This window comes from Pelecanus crispus, chromosome 1, assembly GCF_030463565.1.
Source record: "Pelecanus crispus isolate bPelCri1 chromosome 1, bPelCri1.pri, whole genome shotgun sequence".
Lineage (NCBI taxonomy): Eukaryota > Metazoa > Chordata > Aves > Pelecaniformes > Pelecanidae > Pelecanus > Pelecanus crispus.
This window is the reverse complement of record NC_134643.1, coordinates 222,476,608-222,496,646: the sequence shown is the minus strand read 5'-3', so window position 1 is coordinate 222,496,646 and position 20,039 is coordinate 222,476,608. Positions and strand designations below refer to the sequence as shown.

Here is a 20,039-nt window from a genome sequence, read left to right as displayed (position 1 = left end):
AAACTAGAACCAAATGAAGAATGTGGCTGGAGATGGAGGTTCGGTACATCCACGTTCCTTACAAGCAGCACGAGGCTCTGTTGGCTATAAAATCTGCGCATTCTATAAGATGGAAAAATCATTGTCCTTAAACTATTCATGGCAGGGTGGCTTGATTTAAATTGTAATCATGGTTTAAACCAGCAAACAGAGAATCTTGATTTAAATAATCAGTTTTAATCTTGTTTTGCATGTGTGCTTTTCAGTTATTTTCTTTTAAAACTGGTTGATTCTCACTGATTGGTATAATTTGCTGCTTCTTTATGCTAAATCAAAGAATATCCTATATCTATACATATTTATTTCAGCAATTATATAGTTTAGCATGCATTTATTCAGATTCGTACTTTTTACATTTTTTATGAAGAGAAAATGGTGAACAACAGATTTCTTATTCAGTAGATGATTGCTGGATTTTTTTTTTGTTTTTCATTTATTTGGAATTCACGTCAAGCTGCATTTAAATGGAAGCAGGAATTCAGTCATAATTTCACCCCCCTCCTCCCAAACTGAGTGTAATAAAAGTATTTGAACCTGCTGGAGATACGAGAAGAAAATAAGTCTTGCACAGAAAATGAATTGGCATTAACAAAGACAGCGCTAGCTGTCGCTGGGGAACTGGAACAGAGGTGCATTTCCAAGAGAGCTCAGCAATGCTTCTTCCTCGCTGGCAGCGCTGGCTTAAATAGCTCCCAGGTGGTTTTGCTGCCCCACCCTCAGCCACTGGCCCTTATTTGACCCAAATCGGGAAGGTTTTCTGTTGGGTGGGATTCCTGCTGCTCTACCCTGTCTTGAACTGATCCCTCTAGGTGGGATGGCAGTGGTCCCATGGGAGCTGTGAAATCACAGCTCGGTGTGCTGACACCCTGTCCTTGAGGAAAAGCTTTAAGTCACATCTTTTTGGGGGGGTAAATCAGACTTGGACTGCATGAGCAGTTGCACCGGCATGACTGTGGGGATGGAGAACCCCTGCAAGGGCATGGGAACGGGTACCCAGGGTGGCAACTGGGGACCTCAAACCAGTCGCTGCCCAGATATAATGTGTCCTGGCAGCCACTGCAATACCTCTTGTCTCTGGTTTTATTCGTCCAGCTCTTCCCCTCCCCTCCTTTGCAACTGCTGGTAGATTTCTGACATCTGTACATGCTCTTTGAGCTGATCTGCTTGAATGACTTGATGTGGAAAAAAATCTCCCACCTACAGAAGAAGCAGTTGCTGTCCGCAGCTGATCTGGCACCTCCAGAGGCTGGCACTAGGTGCTCGCCCAGGGACTGCAGCCAAGTCACTACTTTGACTTTCCTTAAAACTTTGGCAATTAAGACGTAGTTGCTCGGAAATGATCTAAGAATGATTTACAAGTCTTTAACATATTATTCTGAATTTAAGCCTTAGTTGAACCTGCCGTAATTTCCCATTTTGTTTAAACCATTTATCTATTAAAAGGAGAAATGTGTATTTAACTTAAATTAAGTTAAAAAAAAAAATTAACGTTTCTATCTCCCCCACTACAAAGCGACAAAAGCCAGGGCAGAAATCAAAGCGCATATTTCTGAACATGGCAGAAAGCTGTCACTTTGATAAAGTAGTTTGCTTCTGAGTTTGCCACTGCTGAAGTTGGTTGTGGAAGCCCTGTAGCACTTTGGGGGGGTCATTAAATACAGCAGCGAGAAGAGGGCTGCGCTGGCTGCCAGTTCGTGCCGCTGGGCACGAAAAGGTCTTGCCTACGGAGAGAGCTGCAAGGGGAGAAAACAGCCACCGCCTGGGTGCTGCGGCAGGGGACAGCTGGCACATTTTGGAGCCTTTCGTGCTGTTTTCAGCAAGTGCCCTGGGCACCTGTGACCATTAGAGGGCCCGGGAAGCTCTTGTGATCTCCAGGCGAGCTTTTTGTATAATGGCTCATGCTGCACGGTTTGTTTGACGCTCTCCCTCTCACATTCGCTCAACCCACGGCTTGTAAACAAATGCGGCAATAGTAACAACAAAAAGCAGCTTTTTTTTTTCACCACGCCCCCCCCCAAGATATTTGGCGCATTCTTGAGGGGCTGCCTAAGCTAATATTTTAAACAATTCAGTGCTGAAAATTCACTTAATGCATTACTAGATCGAACTGGAGTACAGTTGCTTTATTTGCTGTTATCCATATCTTTGATTAGAAAATATTTGGGTTCACAACTTAAAAGGGGGTGGAGAAAAAAAAAAAGAAAGAACATCCTTATTTTCTAACAGGGAACTGAGATAAAGCAAGAAAGAGAAATGAAGTGATACAGCCAAGGTTAAGCACTGCCTGTAGAAGAGCCATGGATTAAATCTCTTGGAGTCCAGTGCCCACCCAAAAGCAGACCTTCTCTGAGTCCCGTAACATGTTTGATGCCCAAGTGTCTTTGTATAATTTAGACATGTGGCAAAGACTTATTCTTGATTGAGCCATAACAAAGCTACATTTGTAAAACGTTTACTCTATATCAACACCAGATAGGAATTATTATTTTCTCTTTATATACATGTTTCAAAATGATCTGTGCTGGGATGGACAAAACAAAACAACAACCTGACTTAGAGCATATAATTAAAGTTTTTACGGGCAGTTCAAAGAAACACTGAAAACTTTGCAGAATTAGGGCAGCGCTGCATTTTTAATCACTGCCCTGGATTGAATAAAATGGCATTTTTCCCTGAAAGTTAATCAAAGCCTCTGAGAAATAAAGCAATGAGCTTTTAATGAACAAATTCTCATGGCAGAAGCTGTGCTTTCTTTTATTTGGAGCTCAGTGCGCACCTCTGGGCATGGATAAAACAAAAATAACATGCTCTTTCCTCTCACTTTGTTCTGCTTATGGGTGGAGACGAATCTTCACTGAAAAAAAGCAAAGCCAGGTATGTCGAGGGGCACTGGAGGAGGCTGGACCAGATGTGGACTAACACTCTGTGTGCTGGATCTAGAAGCAGATGCAGTGGTCCAAATGGGCATTCAGAAATACAGACATGAACATCTGGAAATGCCAGACCAGGGAGAAAGCCTGGTACACCTTTCCCCTGTGCAGGAAATCGTGCTGTACCTCTTTGAAAGGCTGGGCTGGCGTATTGGCATGTGCTGCCCATTGCAGCTTGGTGTGACCCCAACACATCCAGGATGAAGCAGGAAAGGGAGAGAAGGCAAAGGCAAACAGCTCTGTCTCCCTGGTCCACACTTAACCAGCAATCTTAACTCTGCACGGCAGAGGTCCTTCAGCCATGGAGATAGGTATCAGACCATTTTGCACCTTAAGCCATCACCCCTTCCTTGTCTGGATTTATTGTCTCCTATAATCCTTTGCTTTTCTCCACGCCGCTTCTCTTTCATCTGTCCCAGGAGGGCTCTGTCCTTTGCTTAGGATGGAGCTCATGTCTGGCCCTAAAAGCAAAATCCTGCTCCAAATGCCCACCAAGCTGTAGGTCCATCGTGACCCAAGCGCTGGTGTCCACACCAGCTCTGATGGCCCTCATTGTCCTGACCATAACCTTCACTCCATGACATTAACCATTCCCCATTGGCATTGCACAAAAATCCCACCCTAAAACCAGGCTGGAAGCAAAGTACTGCTCTAAAAGAGCAGTAGGTCTTTTGCTGCTGAACCTAGCTGTATTCCCCCTAGGGTGTTTCACACCAAAAGAAGTTATTTATGGCACTCGGAAATAGTGTAAAAAATGCACAGATTTACTTCCAGAATACTTGACAGCTTGCCAGCAATATTACTAAATGCAATTATTTTCCTTAAAAAAAAATCTCTGTGACAAGGCAGTTTAAAGTGGCAAAGGAAAGGACAAAAATTAACAGCATAGTTGAAAAGAACAGTAAATTCTTACCTGCTAATGTTGTTTCTACATGCCCTCTCCCCCATTATTCAGGCTATTAATAAGTTTCTAGAATTTGGGCCTTTTTTCACTGCTTAACGGCTTCATCATCATCACAATAATAACGTGAAACCTACATACTAACCTATATTGAACTGCAGTTCATTGCAACAGAATAACAGAGTGAAGGGTTTTAAAATCAGCATCCTTTCAGATGCAGATTACGGTAATACAGAAAACACATTCTCTATGGGACATACCATATGGGAATAAAAATAATAAAAAAAGAAAATGGAGAGACTTCTTTGCCTGTAGAGGCAAACAGGCCAGTGATGAGATAGATTAGCCCTAGAAATGAGTGGGAATTCCTTCACCGTGGAAGAAAATCAAGATGCTGATCACTAATGCAGCAACTGAGTTGTTAAACTCAGATTAATCCCGTGTACCTTCACCCCCTAAATTGGGAGCACGGATGCTCCCTGTGAGGTCCCTGGGGTGAGCGAGGTGCTAGCAAAGGGACAGTCAGCTCCTGGGTGGGTTGAATCTTGCCCGAGCGACGGTGGCATCCACTTGTTTCCTCATGTGAAAGGCTGTTTGACACCCGGTGGACAGGGGAGTTAGTGGAATGTGGAGGGAGGTTAAGGGTCTGTTGCCCTAACCCCCATCAATTTGCTGTCCCATCAGGGTAAAACTTTCTCCGAGACTCTTGTGAAGAAGTGAGGTGGTGCCTCACCTTTTCACTTTCAGGAAGCTTCTCAGGGCTAAGGTCTAAAATGGACAAAAAAGATAAGAGGACAGAAAATATGAGGAATACATCATCAAGAATGTCAGTGGTTAGAAAGTCAGGCCACAAGTAAGGAAGATGTTACAGCCTTCAAGGGAGCCATTTTTCAGTGGAGAATGTAGCATTTGGGATGGTCATGTAGCTAAAGTCTCCTTTTTAGGACTAATATTCTTCATAGGAATATTAGTATCTTTATGGTTGGAGAGCCTGAAGGCACATTCCTTCCCCTGACCTTCACATTTCAAGCGATCACCAAGTCTCTGACTATCTCTGTAAGGCAGCTTCAGTAGGTTGCAATATCCCAGCAATCCCCATGTACTGTTAAAATGGGGAATTTCTTGCAAATCCTACCTGGAAAGGAGCAGTGTAAGAATTTTGAGGAGCTGAAACAGGGAAGGGGATTAGTGAAAATTCCTTTCTGGATCTGCTACTCGTTTTTGTAGTTCTTTACTAACTTCTGCAGCTGATGATGGATCTTTAGTGGTAAGGGTTCTGGCTAATTTTTATTTCAAGCTGAAACATCTTGTTAATATTAAGGTTACAACTGATAGGAGGCAAGTGAAAGATGACAGCCAGCAGATGCCTGATCTTGACCAGGTAATTCTAATTTATTCTTGTCTTCTTCCCCTACTCAAAAGGCATAAGGCAAGCTTAATAAAGTGTAGGTCATACCACATTCCTTTTTTTTATTTATTGTGAAGAATTTTTTTTTTTTTTTTAAATCTCCTTTCTGAATTCTCCAGAGTCTGAGTATCACATTTTTGCCTACATGGTTTGCAAAAGAAGCATGTCTAAAGCACACACTCATTTACTGGAAGCACTTTATAATGCACTGTTTAATTCAAAGGAGAAAAAGAAAAAAGATGATGTTGCTGCAACCACGGTAACAGTATTAACAATAGAGTGTATGAAGCCTGAAAGGAAATTACTCAGCAAAACACGGTAATAAAAAGAAAAGTCACCATGGATTATCAACTGGGGTATTAACAAAAAATTTGTAATGCTAAGATTACACAGTAATTCTGGCACTGCTAATTGCACTGATATATTGAGTTGTATTTTGGGCCAGTGATTTGGGTCAACATGATTTGGGAAACAGGAAGGTGAATGTAAAGAAGACTGAGTAAAAATCCTTCCTCTGCAGAGGGTCAGAGCTCTTCAGGAGAACCTTGCAAGGCCTGTGGTAGCAAGTAGGACAACATTAGGAGATGAGCTCTGGACAACAAAAAGGAACAAGAAAAACACACAGGCATAATTACCATCTGCCTATAGGTCCCCTAGCTATTGTAAAACAACTCTGAAGAGAAAATGTTTGGAAAAAGCTGATGAAATTCTGGAGCATGTGGCTTGATCATTGAGACAGCTTTCTGATTTAATAAGAAGCCAACATGTATACAGGAAACCTAGTGGCAAACAGCATGTTGCAATGTGTTTAACCAAGAGTACTGGGATTTATGTCATGCTGGCAAGCTGACTATTTTGCAAAAACAGCTAGTTACCACCATACACCTAGGATCTGATCTAACACTGCTGATGGCAATGGGAGTATTCAGAGGCTTCGGTGAGGTCTGTATCAAGCAACACTGAATGAGTGAAAGCATTAGTTAGATTTCTTAACTACCCAGGAGAAATAAAATTATATCATTTCTTTGGTGTTCCTTGCTTGAAAGACTTGTCTTTAATTATTTCCTGCTGTAATGTACCCTTGTGTTTCTAAATATCTTCTACAAGCATTCAGTTCTATCGAGTCCTAATTTCCTATGCACTTTCTTAAGCACTCCTTCCAGCAGCAGTAATGGCTTAAGCAGTGTGGAAGCAGAAAGTGTGGTGGTTACTGCAAGAAATGCTCTTTAAATCATGTGTTATGTCAATTAAAATGGCTAAGAGTTGGGTCTGTGATGCTAGAGCAAGCAGAGCTATCCAGCTCCTGATTGCCAGTATGTTTCAGTTTTACAAAAACCTATGAGAATTTTCCAGAAAGGCAATTTATTTGATGGGAAAGCAAACGTTAACTGTAACATATTCACTACCTTTCTGGTCAAGTTGGTGAGGCTTGGAGAGCAGGTTTGGATATTGGGGTGGTTGTTTGCTTGACAGTTTTAAACCTCATTTAAATGCATCCCAGAACAGTAATGACTAAAAGAAAAATTATTCCTCTCTGTGGGAGTTGGGTCCGGCAATGTAAAATGAATTGGTGCTCTTAATCTCGTCACCAGTAAGTGTCTGTATCGCTATAGTCACTGTACCACTTTTGGCACTGACTGGTGATTTCAGAGGTGAAGACAAAGACAAATGGACCTTGAGATTAAACTGCTCTTCCTAAGCAGAGATGACCAACAGATGCGTGGTGAAAGTGTTGGGGCTGATCGTACCTGCATCCAGTTCATCGCTAAATGGGAGATTTGAATCCAGCAATGCCATTCTCACCCCTTTTGCGCACAAGAAATGCATGCAGAATTCTTTGCAGGATGACGTTTCCTACATATTTTTGAACTGTGAAGGTGGAAAGGCCCCAACTCTGCAGCACAGCACAGTTTGACAGCAATGGTCCTGCAGCCTGAATTTTGGCCTCCAGGGTGGTTGGATCTGGAATTTTAGTTCATGTCTACTAATCTCTCAGTCCACTAGATAAGAAAATGTCACACTTCAGCAACACTTCTGCTGCAAGAATTTCTTTACACAATATATCACAATTGAGCATCTCCAGCTCGGTTGAACTGTCTTGAACCAGCTGATGTTACTCATCCTGCCTGTGAGATCCTTCTGGCCTCTCGATACTGCCCACGTTCTTCCCAAGAGGAGATGGTGACAGAGAGAAACATCAGCTCCAGTCTGCACATGTACACAGCATTAATCACTGCTGACTTGTCCTGCTAACGAAGAAAACCGCTCCCAGCCTCTACTGCTCCCTCTCATATTTAACCAATTACATGCCCTGGTGGATATTAACACTGAACCCAGATTAAAACTAAAATGAATCCTTAGTTTGCCTCAGCTTCTTTGGAATAGCTGAAAGTTAAACTGTACTTAGTTCTTTTTAGAAAAGGGCTGTAACTCCACTTTCACAAAGACAAATTTTAAAAACACTATTGGCCCAGGTCTAAAGTAATTCTGCAGTGACTGTGCTGAATAAACCAGTAAGCTCTTTATTGCATTGAAGGCAGAGAAAAAAGTGGTTCTTTGTTTGTGGGAAGGGATTCTGTATGGGAGTATCTACATTTTCTACCCATCTCTTATGTTCAGATCTATCCGAGGACTTCCAGTATGTTTCATAACAGTTTGGGCGGATTTGGGGTAGGATGACCCTTACAGACCCAAAGGAAATATTCAGAGCCTGTTTCATGGGTGCTTCCCACAAACATTGTCCATGTCTACATCTGTTAGGAGTGCCCTAGGCACTCCTAGGCACTCCAAAAGCCTGAGGTGCTTAATGTCCAGGCTGAACAGTCCTGCATGCCCCTGAAGTGAAAGAAAGCTCAGGAATGCTGCAAATTTTTGAAGCCGGAGAAAGAGGGATGCTCAAGAGGCCAGCATGTACAGCCACCCTGACTGAGGCAGCATCCAATACAGACCATTCTCAGCAGCTATTTGTCTAGTTTACGCTTAAACACTTCTAACACTGGGGTTCCCCAGACTCCTCTGACCATCTCTTCCAGTGCCTAACTGCCTACAAACAGTTCACAAGGAGAGGAGGATCTAGGTGGCTTTGTTCAGCTCGGCTCAGAGATGGCTAAAGGGAGATCTAGCGGCTGTCTTTTCACTATTTTAGGTGTGGGGATATGCAGAAGACGGAGTCAGACTGTTTCTGGAGATGCTCGGTGAGTGGACGGGAGGCAATGGACATGAGCTGCAGCAGTGGAAATTCTAACTAGCTCTTAGGAGAAGAATTGTTCACAACAAGTGTGGTCAGCACCAGAACCAGGGCACAGAGGTTGTGGCCTCTCCATGTTGGGGGATACCCAAAGTGCAACTGAGCAACCTGATCTCACCTCACAGTTAGCCCTGCTTTAAGCAGGAGACTGGACCAGAGACCTTCAGCGATGCCTTCCAACATAAATTATTCTGTGGTACTGTATTTTTACGATGATGTCTTTATGATTAGAAGTATTTTGCTTTTAGTTTGTGACTGAATTGCTGCAAAATAAGTCAATTTCTGGAAGACTATTACCTTGTTCTCCTTCACTGTGCTCTTCTCTATATTAAACAAGTGCTGGCTCAGTACAAAGCCTGTTCAGGGTTACCTAAGGTAATGCCAGTTAACTCCAGGCTCAGATCCAAATGACCACTTCAGGAACTTCTTTTGCTTCAAACAGTCTTGCTGAGAAACAGTGCAAACTAGCAGAGGAAAGAGGTTCTCCTAACTTCATTGCTAGACTTCCAGGAACCAAACTGCTCCCTGTGCATGGGTCTGAACTGTTAATGCGAATTCACAATTTCAGCTTAGCCTAAACGGTCACACTGCAGAATAACCCTTGAGCTACATGAAATGCCTGCCACATTAGCAGCACAGAGTGATTGCATTATCCCTGGACGAGGTGCAGTAACTTGAGCGGTCCCCTCTGTCCCCTTACTCTGCAAAGTGACCATCCAGGCCGAGCGAAAAGCAATGCCCAATGGCGGGGAAGCCATTGGGGCTGTTTGAGTGTGCAGGATCTAAACTCACGGAAATGCCAGAGTCATAACTCAAGGTAACTCTTCAGTGAAAACAAACTCTTAACCTAGTAAAAGTATTCAACCTCCTGCAAAGCCTGGGAACAGTTTAGATAAAGCAACGCATGGCTTTTCATGCCAGCTGCCTGTGCAAGTGATTTATGGACTGTAATATGCCATGGAACCAGAGCACTTCATCGGTTTCATTAAAGACAGAGGGGTGGATTGTGGTTGCACTTACTGAGCAGTGTATCTGTTCCTTCAAGGCATCACCACTTCTGAAATAAAAGCAAACCTGCTTTTCGAGGAAGCCAGACCTCTCATTTTCTAAGAACACAATAAATATCTTGGTAGAATTGTGCTTCGACAGCTTTGGATTTACAAACATCAGAAGTAAATTCTGATTATATATTTTGGATAAATAATGAACAGCATAAAAATTGCTGACGTTAACCTTCATTGGAAAAGTTGTTTTAATGGGCCCCATAAAATCTTCTATTGATGACAGGTTCATAAAGCTCTATATTGACTTCAGCTAAAGGCTATACCTTCTATCAATACTGTCAACAATTAATATTGACTAATAAAGGTATCCTGTAAACTGAGTCATAGCATTATGTTACTTTATGCTGCCATTAGCAAAATTTCATGTCTTCTTGAAAACATTTCTCCTATAAATCTGGGATTTCTCAAAATAGCCTGCGTGACAGCTAGCAGCGGAGGGCCCAGAGTAACACTGCTTCTGTGCAGAGGGAGAAAACACAGAGCAACCTTTGCGTTTGCTAGACAAAGCTTCTGAGAGGATCTCAGGCTTCATTTTCTCCACCAGCAGGTTTCAGGTTGTGAGGAGTTTGTGTGCAAACGTTTCTCACATCTTTGTGCCATGTAATTACAGAATGAAAATGTCCAAATTTTGTGTACAGTTAAGACTTGTCCTTAGTCCTTCTTCTCTTCTTCCCTTGCAACCTTTGTTTGGACATGTTTATACCACCAATTTCACTGCAATCCCTATATTGAAATGATATGTCTTTCTCTAAGCTCTGGACTAGTTTTTCTGACCTGAACCTGGCTGATGTCTCTGCTGTCTTCCCAGGGAAGTCTATGCATCAGCTAAAGCTCCCCAACAGCACAGTTTGGATCAAGTTCCACCACCTCTTTTTTGTCAATATGAACGATACAATTACATACTGGACAGCACCGCTCTCTAGATTTTATTTATGCTACACAGACATTGTATTTTCGAGTATGATATAGCCTTTCTCATTCAAAACACTCAACATATAAGATTGCAAATGCCTAGAGTCCAAAGAAACTCCTTCTGCATTTGTACAACACTTAAAAAACCTGCAGGTATGTTCTCTACCTTTCTGTCTTCCCTTTTTTAATTGCTATGAAATGGTGGTTCAACAAATGGTTAGTGTGTCATTACATTTAAGGGAAGAGGAATTGGAGGTTGTCTCAGTCCTGACATGAGTACTACTGCCTCTGTTATTAGTTTCGGTAAAGCCTTTCAAGGCATGTGCTGTTGCTAATGTTTTGTTGCTAATACAATTTTGTTTGTAAGTGATCTGTAGGTATGAAGTTGCATTTGCACATGTAGAGATAGCATTACGGAAACCAGTGAAAAAGACTCCAGCAGCTAATGTAATTCTCTCTTAAGAAAAAAAAAAAAAAACCCACCTAAAATTCTGTACTTTGCTTTTCTTGATAGATATGGAAAGAAAAATGTATGGGATAGGATCACCGCTGCTCATACACCACCATGAAAAGCTCAAAAGAGAGCTTTAGGTACAGGAGAATGGGATGGAAGTAGAAGGTGTTTGCTTTTGGTTGTTTTCTAGTGATTTCTTGGGAGTGTGCAAAACTCTAATTGACCCTCATGCTCCCTCTGTTTTTTTATCAAAACACAAGGGTTGGAAGGAAAAACATATAATTTGGCACTGAGTGTCTGCCTGTCCTAATGAGTGCAAAGCTGTAAGATACTACACTAAGGAACTTAAAAAAATATTGTAAAGATAATTTCCTAAGATTTTTCTGTACATCCGTTAAACACAAGGCCATTTAGCTTTGAACTTTGCTAATATATCATTATCTCTGAGCAGAAAATAAGCTTCTACTGTAATTTTGTTGGAGTTAAACATCAAATCATGTGGGTGGTGTATATCTCACCATGTCATGGCTTCCCAAGGAAAAGTTATCATCATTTGTCACTATAATACTGTGGCAAAAAGCATAAAGAGAACAAGCAATACAATCATTTCACATCAGCTTTCTGCGCTGAGCTCAAGCTCCCGATGACTTATATGCAGCGGCTATATTAAGAAGCAGGCTGTGCCATAATTGAATTAAAGGTGCAAAGGCATATAGGGCTGTGTGAACCCCCAGGTCAAGCTGCAATTGAATCAAAATCCTCTCTCCTTCCTACACTGCTTGGCAGAACTGCTGACCAAAAGGTTCGCAGACCTACAAAACACATGCAGGACTCCCTGCAGCTGGGGACACAAAGTTACAGAGATAAAAAATCCGTGACCTTCAGCTTTTATTTCACATGAAGAAAAAGTCTTCTAAAAATATTTCACCATCGTTTTCCTTCAGAGAGCAGCCAGCCGATTTACATAAATGAAACGGCTCCTGTCAAGGAACCGGCGAGGAAAAGAAGGAAATTATCTGCCCTGAAAATCTGTAGCAAAGATAAGAGCAGCATCAGCCAGGGGAGGGGAGATTTAAATGCTTTTTGTCTGAAAGGTCGCTACAAAAAGCAGAGAGAGTATTACAGCCACGTAATGATCTCTGTCGCTGTGATAAATAAGTAGGAGCTTCTCCAGCAGTTTATTAACAAACACTGTAGGACAGTACAAAAGGCCACGACATGGGGCTATTAGAAGAGTGTTTTCACCGAGTCTGATAAAAAGAAAAAAACAACATAAAACCTAAGGAAGATTAAGGTGGAGTGGTAAGAAGAGGCATTCCTGGTAGAGCTTGAGTCTGACATTGCATGCGCTGTCACCACTTACCGGTTTCGGTATTCTCGTGCTCCGTGTCAGTGAGGGTGAGGTTGGAGTTGGCCCGGCTCGACAAGCAGGAGCTGCGTCCAGACTTGGTGTTGCGTCCCCAGAGCCTCACGGGGTGCTCGGGTGACATGACGACGTCTGCCTCTGTGTCGGCATCTGAGCCAGTGCTGATGGAGTAGCCACAGTGAGGCAGCCCAATATCAGTCCGGTACAAAGTCCCATGTGTGGGTGTCACGTCTTCAAGACCCAGCTCTCGCAAAGAGAAATTAGCTCCTAGGATAAAACACAGCAGCCTGGTTACTCTTTAACAGAGGATGGTTTCATCTAGCACAAGTCAATAGCAGAAACATTCATCCTCTGTCTTCAGGTGGGGCACAGCAGCTCCCAAGTCCTAACATCATGCAGCGCTACAGGCTTGGGGAAGAGTGGCTGGAAAGCTGCCTGGCCAAAAAGGACCTGGGGGTGCTGGTTGACAGCTGGCTGAACATGAGCCAGCACTGTGCCCAGGTGGCCAAGAAGGCCAACAGCATCCTGGCTTGTGTCAGGGATAGTGTGGCCAGCAGGAGCAGGGAGGTGATTGTGCCCCTGTACTCGGCGCTGGTGAGGCCGCACCTGGAATACTGTGTCCAGTTTTGGGCCCCTCAATACAAGAAAGACATTGAGGTGCTGGAGCGTGTCCAGAGAAGGGCAACAAGGCTGGTGAAGGGTCTGGAGCACAGGTCTTATGAGGAGCGGCTGAGGGAACTGGGGTTGTTTAGCCTGGAGAAGAGGAGGCTGAGGGGAGACCTTATCGCTCTCTACAACTCCCTGAAAGGAGGGTGTAGTGAGGTGGGTGTTGGGCTCTTCTCCCAAGTAGTTAGTGATAGGATGAGAGGAAATGGGCTCAAGCTGCGCCAGGGGAGGTTTAGGTTGGAAATTAGGAAAAATTTCTTTACGGAAAGGGTGGTCAAGCATTGTAACAGGCTGCCCAGAGAGGTGGTGGAGTCACCATCCCTGGAAGTGTTCAAAAAACGGGTAGATGTGGCACTTTGGGACATGGTTTAGTCTAGTCTACCCTTGATTGGCTTAGAGTAGACTTGGTAGTGTAGGTTAATGGTTGGACTGGATGATCTTAAAGGTCTTTTCCAACCTAAACGATTCTATGATTCTATGATTCTATGATTCTATGATTCTATGATCACGCCAAAAATTCCCATTTTGTGGTCTTGGTTAGTGGGACACCAAGTGACCATGCCAAGACCAAAAAGCAGCTGGATTCCTGTTTCTGGAACCCGACAAAAACTCAGGGCATGTTCAATGAAATCGTCAAATTTGAAAGCAAAGATGGATGGAGAAATGGTAGAATTCTTTAGGAGAGGCAAAAAGTAATCTTCTCAAGAGAAAAGCAAAATGAGGCACGCAATGATCAAAAGTCCTGCCATACACCTGGCAACTCTACTGCAGTAGGAAATTTGAGTGAGTTCTGCTTGTTTAAATCCCTGAAATTACATACTGGGGATTTAAATTTCCTTTGGTGATTGAACTTTCCCCTTGCTGACCACTCACATCTTGACTCAGTTTAGCTATTCATTCTGATACAGTCACAGCAGAATTTATTTGACTGCATATAGATGCAATTGTTTAGCTGACTAAAAATACAACCTGAAAAATGACTCTTGAGTTCATGTCTAGTTACCTGCAGAGCTTCAAAATCAGACCGAATTGGTGTGAATGAGGCTTCAAATATTAGCACGCTTTGTTTGGAAAGTTGCACAAGAAAGCTGGGGGGAACAATTAGTGGCTCCATATTAATCCACATTTATTTATTAATGCATGCTTTTGTTTTTCAGCCCTGAATGTCTTTAAAAGATTTTGGCCACCTGTGAATGCCTTTAGGTGCACTGTGCATTTATACGGCACAACGCACCCCTGCTCCTGTTACGCTACGCCTTGATGGGGTGGATTAAGGAACTTTATCTATAACCGGTAGGAGGCATCAGGCCCTGGATCATGGCCAGATACCAACACTGGTGATCAAATTCAGTCTAGCTGGCTTCTTCCCCTTATTTCAATAAGTAATTCCCCTGCAATAAAGAGAGGTGGAACCTGCCAAATCTGTGCACAGGCCACAGACTCAGTTTGAGAGCAGTGTTTGCAGCTCAGACATATTTCAACAAGATAAACCTGAATGTATGATCTCCAGAAAAGTTCAGGCCCAAACCTAGCTTTGAACACTGAAGTTCATATCTTCTCATTATTGAAATCTGTTCATCAGGTCTGGACCTCAGGGTTGTATCCAAAACTGAGTTATGATTCTCTCCCTGCTCAAAAACCACACATGCATGTGGTGCTCCTCACATTTCCATTTGTTGATGTTAAATATCACATGGTGGAAAATGTGGATCCAATAGTCAGATTTCTACTTTTCCAGAGTCTGGTTTCATGCTTGTGGAAACAGCCTTGCTTGTCCCTGAGCCCTGCTGCATGGGGAAGGGCTCTTGTATTATAGCACACATGCATCGAATGATCAGCTAGCCCGAAGCAGATGCTATTTTATTACACTTCTTCAGTTGGCTTTGCAGCTCATAGTGAACAGAAAGAAGAGGTTTGAACGCAAGGTGAATAATGGGACTGGACAACATTTCCATGTAAAGCTTGGAGAAGGAACTGTTTGACATCAGGAGGAAATAACCATGGTTCAGCTGATTACAAATCTACAGCTGATAGCACTCAAGCTATATAAAGCATTCATGAACTTCACACCTTTTTAATTGACCAAACAAGATTAAAGCTTTCAGGCAGAGTGGACAGATAAGGTTGCTTGGGGCTCACACCTCCATCAAATCCTAGGGCCTTGCTCAGGGAGCACAGTGCAAGCTTGTGGCAAATTAATCCATTTAACTTGATAGCAAAGTGGTCTGAGAGAGCGTCCTCTGCTACTCCACAGCATGAGGGAGCAAATGAACTTGACCTAAGTTATAAACACAAGGAAGCAGTATCTCCCCAGAGACTTCACTCGCCTCTTCCAGTTTTGACTTCTGTGCAAGGCCAGATAGTTTCTAAACCATCCTCCGCGGAGTACTGGAAAATGTCATCTTTTGGTTTTGCTCGCACGCTTCAGGCACTGGTGGCAAGTTCCACCTTCCCCTGAAAGAAGCCACTTTCAACATCATCAGACACATCAATGTGCAGTGTGACTGATGCTCTCAAGTAACAGCGGCTCATAAATTATGAAAAATGACTGCTACAATTAACTGAAAATCAAATTTATTTGCAATAAACAGCAGGAGATGCATCGATTTTCATATTCTATGCTCACTGTTGCCTTTTAAGCTGGAAGAACTCAAGTCAATAAAAGGAAGATAATAAATATCTGAGACTTTTTAATTCATATCTGGTCTATTTTTTCCTGTGCTGACTTGCACGTTTGCTGGCACTCTCACTCTAGCTAAAACCATTTAAATGCTGACTTGTTTATTTACTGAATTTATTTGGTCAATTTGAAATGTTTCCCTCCTCTGCCTTCCAAACCAATGCAGGAGAGAAATTCACTTTGCCTTGTTGATGTTGAGCAGGCTAATAAGGCTTGGTTTCAGTTGGCATGAGCCCAAGCAGCACCACAAAGTGAGGTCCATTCATGGCTTTGTGCCAGTGGAAAATGTGGCACAGAAAGTCTGGGGTAATTGTTAACACTGTTCAGGCCGGTCTTGGGAATCTCAGGATAAACTGGGAGAAAATTATAAATTGAAAAATCTGTGTGTGATAGATCAGAAGTAGAACTGCTGCCCTGACATGGTTACTCTTAACTTCTTCTCAATTAATTTCAGCCACTTGGACCAGTATTTTTTACTATTTCTCAGTACCCTACAAAATTTTTCTATGGAAATATGAACTTGTGTATAGCAAATTTATACTCCCTGTCAACAGACTGGCTTTTCTTATTTATCTTTTGTGGTCGTCTTAGGAGGCATCCATGGACCTGCCTGGCCTCATAGACCCTCAGGTTGAAAACCGCTGACCTGTACTAATTCACATCTATCCTGCATGGTGAATATATTGTGTGAAGTGAGCAAACTCAATGACCTAAAAGGTTTCCTTTTCTTTATAACTTCTTAGATTCCTTAGAAGGGATGAAGTACTTCAGAGTTGCTAAGAGGGAAACTCCTTTTATGAGTGCAAAGTATTACTTACAACACCTATTGGTCCTTTTGTTAATTATTGCCTGTTGCAGTTATCCTGAAGTACAAACACCAAAGCCATGTGCACAAATATACTTCTGCAAGTCATTTGGCTTGTGCATGCTTTAAAGATGAGTCTTGCCCCAAAACCACAACTGCATGATGTTTGAAGAGTGAAATTAAGCAGCCCCCAAGTTAAACGAGTGTGGTTGTATGCATTCCCTTTGGGGAATCAGCTTCTCCCCACTGCACAGGGTGTGCTCAGAGCAGCCTGGGTCAGCTGTTTTATGCTCATTGTCTGGAATGTTGCCTACTCCATTTGATGTGCTTTGCCATTTTATGCTTTTCTTGATGGACTTCTAAAAATAATTTATGTGAAGCCCTGCTTGGTTTCTGAACTAAGTCACTTGTGTCTCTACAGAAAAATGAAGATAAGACTATAGCAGGGGCCAGAAATATACCTCACGTAGGCAACAGCAGCAGTGAAAATTCAGCTGCACTGACTTCAGGCTAGCAATAAAAAGGAGAATATCTGGAATCTCTGTTAGGACTATGGAGCCCATGCTGACCCGTGAACCTCCACATCTTCACAGCTCCTGTAACCCAGATTTGCTAAATGGAGTCCTAAAGTCCTAGAAGTGGTTCTTTACCACTCTTCTAATACTGGAGCATGTCCCCGTATCAAACCTACAGCCTGCAGGCCATGCACAATGCTGAGGGTGGTCCATCCTATCTGCAGCTCAGTCGCCTCCTTTCTTCCAGGCTTCTTGGGTTTTGCTGTAGCCCAGATGGACAGGGCGGACAGTGGCACTCTCCCCTGGTTGTCTTCTGCCTTGGGATCCTTGTTGACTTCCTTCATGACAGAGCAGGCACGTGGCACAGTGAAAAGGTCTCCTGAGCAGGCAGGGACTTTCCATGCCACGTCAGTACTGTGCAGCATATGCACAGGGGGTCTGGTCTCATGGTGGGAAGTGGCAAAGGGCTGTTGGAGGCAGAAGGACTGAGGGACAGAAAATGTGTCTTAATAGATGCTAATGAACACAGGCTAGTGGTATCCCACTTTGCACACATCCCATGTCTGTGCAATACAATGAAGATGTTCCTTGCTGTTGTCTTTCCTTATATCTTGCTTTTGGCCCCAGAGTCCTTCAAAGGTAGCCTCCCACCCAGCCCCAGCTCTTAGCTGATTAACACACACTGGTTGCAGCAGCATCTGCTGAAATGTACTCACCTGCTCGGCAGAATTCATCGGCCTCCTGGTGCACCATGTCTTTGACCCGATTGCTGTAGGTCAACCTGGAGTCTTGATCATAAGCCTTCAGGGTCTCGCTGGAGCTGTAGGACTTCTGGGGTACCTTGCTGTCCTCACTCTCGGCTGAAGAGCTGGTGTAGCGGCGCTCAGTGTCGCGGCGCCGAGTCAGAGATCGATACGGTTTCCTTTCTTTTACATCCATGGCACCCTTGTCTGTGTATTCAACATTAAAATAATGACGTCCGTGTGGTGGTCAGATTGGAATAACCTGAAAGAGAGAATGAAAGAAATAGAATCTAGGTTCACGCCTTTGGGCACCTGAAGGCTAATTTGCCTTCTTTATATATTCTTGCAATGAACAAAAGAGAGGTTACTTAATGGACTGCAGGAAGACCCTCTTAGAACAATTACCGATGGAATGCAAGTCTCAATTATGTGTGAGTCATTTAATAATTGCCACAGCTAGTGGGACACATACACGCAGCAACCGGCATCTGTTTGAACTGGGCGTGCACTTGGGGATTTGAAACCGATGGTGATTTTCTGTGTCTTCTTTCCATGGGAAGTGATTCAGACACCTCCAGGAGGCATGTATTCAATATATCAGTCACCTAATCTCTGGGAAATCAGGTCATGCTGAAATGTCTCTATTTGGGCAGCCAGAGGACTTTGGAAAAATGCTGTCCTATAGTTTTAAAAGTGTTTCGATAGATCATGAGGTTAGAAGGAATGAACAAAAGAATGAGACAGTGCAAGAAGGCAAGTGGGAAGGGAGAGCGAGAAAAGAAGAATGAAGGAGTGAGATGTGGATGGGGATAGGATGAAAATGTCTTCCTATTCAGAGGGCTCATCTTTACTCAGCTGGAAATATATTAGAACTTAGGCAGAGTTGAGAAAGTGTAAATAAATGATAGTGCTCTGCTTCATGTAACAGCATGGCCTGGGATTTATGCCTGTGGGAAACCCAATATATAAATACATGCACCGGTATGCAAGCCTACACATCAGCACACAGAAAATTGATATCAGAGATAAAACATGTATTAAAAGTATTTTTGGCAAAATAATTAATAAATTGTCTTTTCACTTTATGAAATGCAAGAGAAGCCACAGGAAAAAAAAAAGTCAATGACTTGCAGCAAGATGGTAAAATATTTTTGTAAATACCTAAACAGGTTTATGAGGAAAAATACTGGTAAAACCCACAAACCAAACGTTGAAATCTGTAATTACAGGCCGAGTTTCTCAGGAACTGAGTCCTCCTGACCGCTAAAGAACAGAAGCTGGGTCTCTAAATGCCACACCAGGATATTGTTGTTTGCTAGCAGTACTTAAAAACAGAAAGGAAGAGGATCAGAAAACACCTGTCAGTTCCTGCTCTTTTTCATAGCAAATACGTACGGAAATGCATTGGCAAGGACTGAATCACATTCTGTTGGCATTTCTCTCTTGAAAGGCTAAATGCTGAACATACTAATAAAATCTTACTCCTCCATGATTCTCAGACCTCAGCCATGCTTCAGATGCTGTGCCCTGGATTTGTGTCGCAGCACAACGCAGCCATGGTGCAATCGTTGAGGGCTGATGCACTGTGAGTTTGCAGGTCAGTTTAAAGGGATGTGGTGTAATGTAGCTTTGTGGCTCTCAAAACTGTGAGGCTGTGAAGGGTGGAAGGCTCTTAGCACGGGTTCTGATAACCTACAAATCATAATACTAATGCAGAAGCATTTTATTATGAATTCCTCACTTGCCAAGCTGTCTGGCACAAACGTAACTAAGCAAATTCTTGAGTTGAAGAGAGACTGCAGGAGGGAGCAAGAGCTGCAGGACAGCTGTGAGATACACCTGCAGCTGGGCAAAGAAAAAGAGGGTCCCACTCCTATTTCTGTAATTCTGACTTTGCTAAGACTGCTCGCTGAGTTTTGTCCCTTTAACCTCCAAAATGGACTTTGCAATGACAGAACCCAATTCTGACAGCTTGTACGGCTTCTGTGGCACTCTTCCCGGAAATTAAGACACTACTTTAAAACAAAAATCTACTTAATTCTCTCTCAATCCATTCCAGTAATGGCAGCAGACCAAGTTCACACTTCCTATTTGTCAGCAAAATGCATAGAAACGATTGAACACAAATGGAAGGATGGGGAGGAGGGGGGAGTGTCTTATAATTGAGCTTTACTTAAGTCATCCGCAGAGATCTGAGCACCACTTTGATTTTAAACGTGTTTAAACCCACCGGGCTTGCTGACTTAAGTTCATTCATGTTCAATACAGTGAATGCAAATGGGATTACTCACCAGCCAAAATTTACACAC

The 20,039-nt window shown here is 42.9% G+C and overlaps 1 protein-coding gene across 4 annotated transcripts in view; it reads right to left on the bottom strand.

Moving 5' to 3' along the window:
- Positions 1 to 17,926, bottom strand: part of TENM4 (teneurin transmembrane protein 4) — a 342,594-nt gene extending 324,668 nt beyond the window's left edge. For all 4 annotated transcript variants that reach the window (XM_075727611.1, XM_075727612.1, XM_075727613.1 and 1 more), the window contains exons 1-2: positions 17,704 to 17,926; positions 12,319 to 12,588 (exon numbers count right to left, since the gene is read on the bottom strand). In XM_075727611.1, the coding sequence (XP_075583726.1) occupies positions 12,319 to 12,588; positions 17,704 to 17,926 (493 nt within the window). The remainder of the gene's footprint in view (positions 1 to 12,318; positions 12,589 to 17,703) is intronic.
- Between the last annotated feature and the right edge of the window lie 2,113 nt (positions 17,927 to 20,039).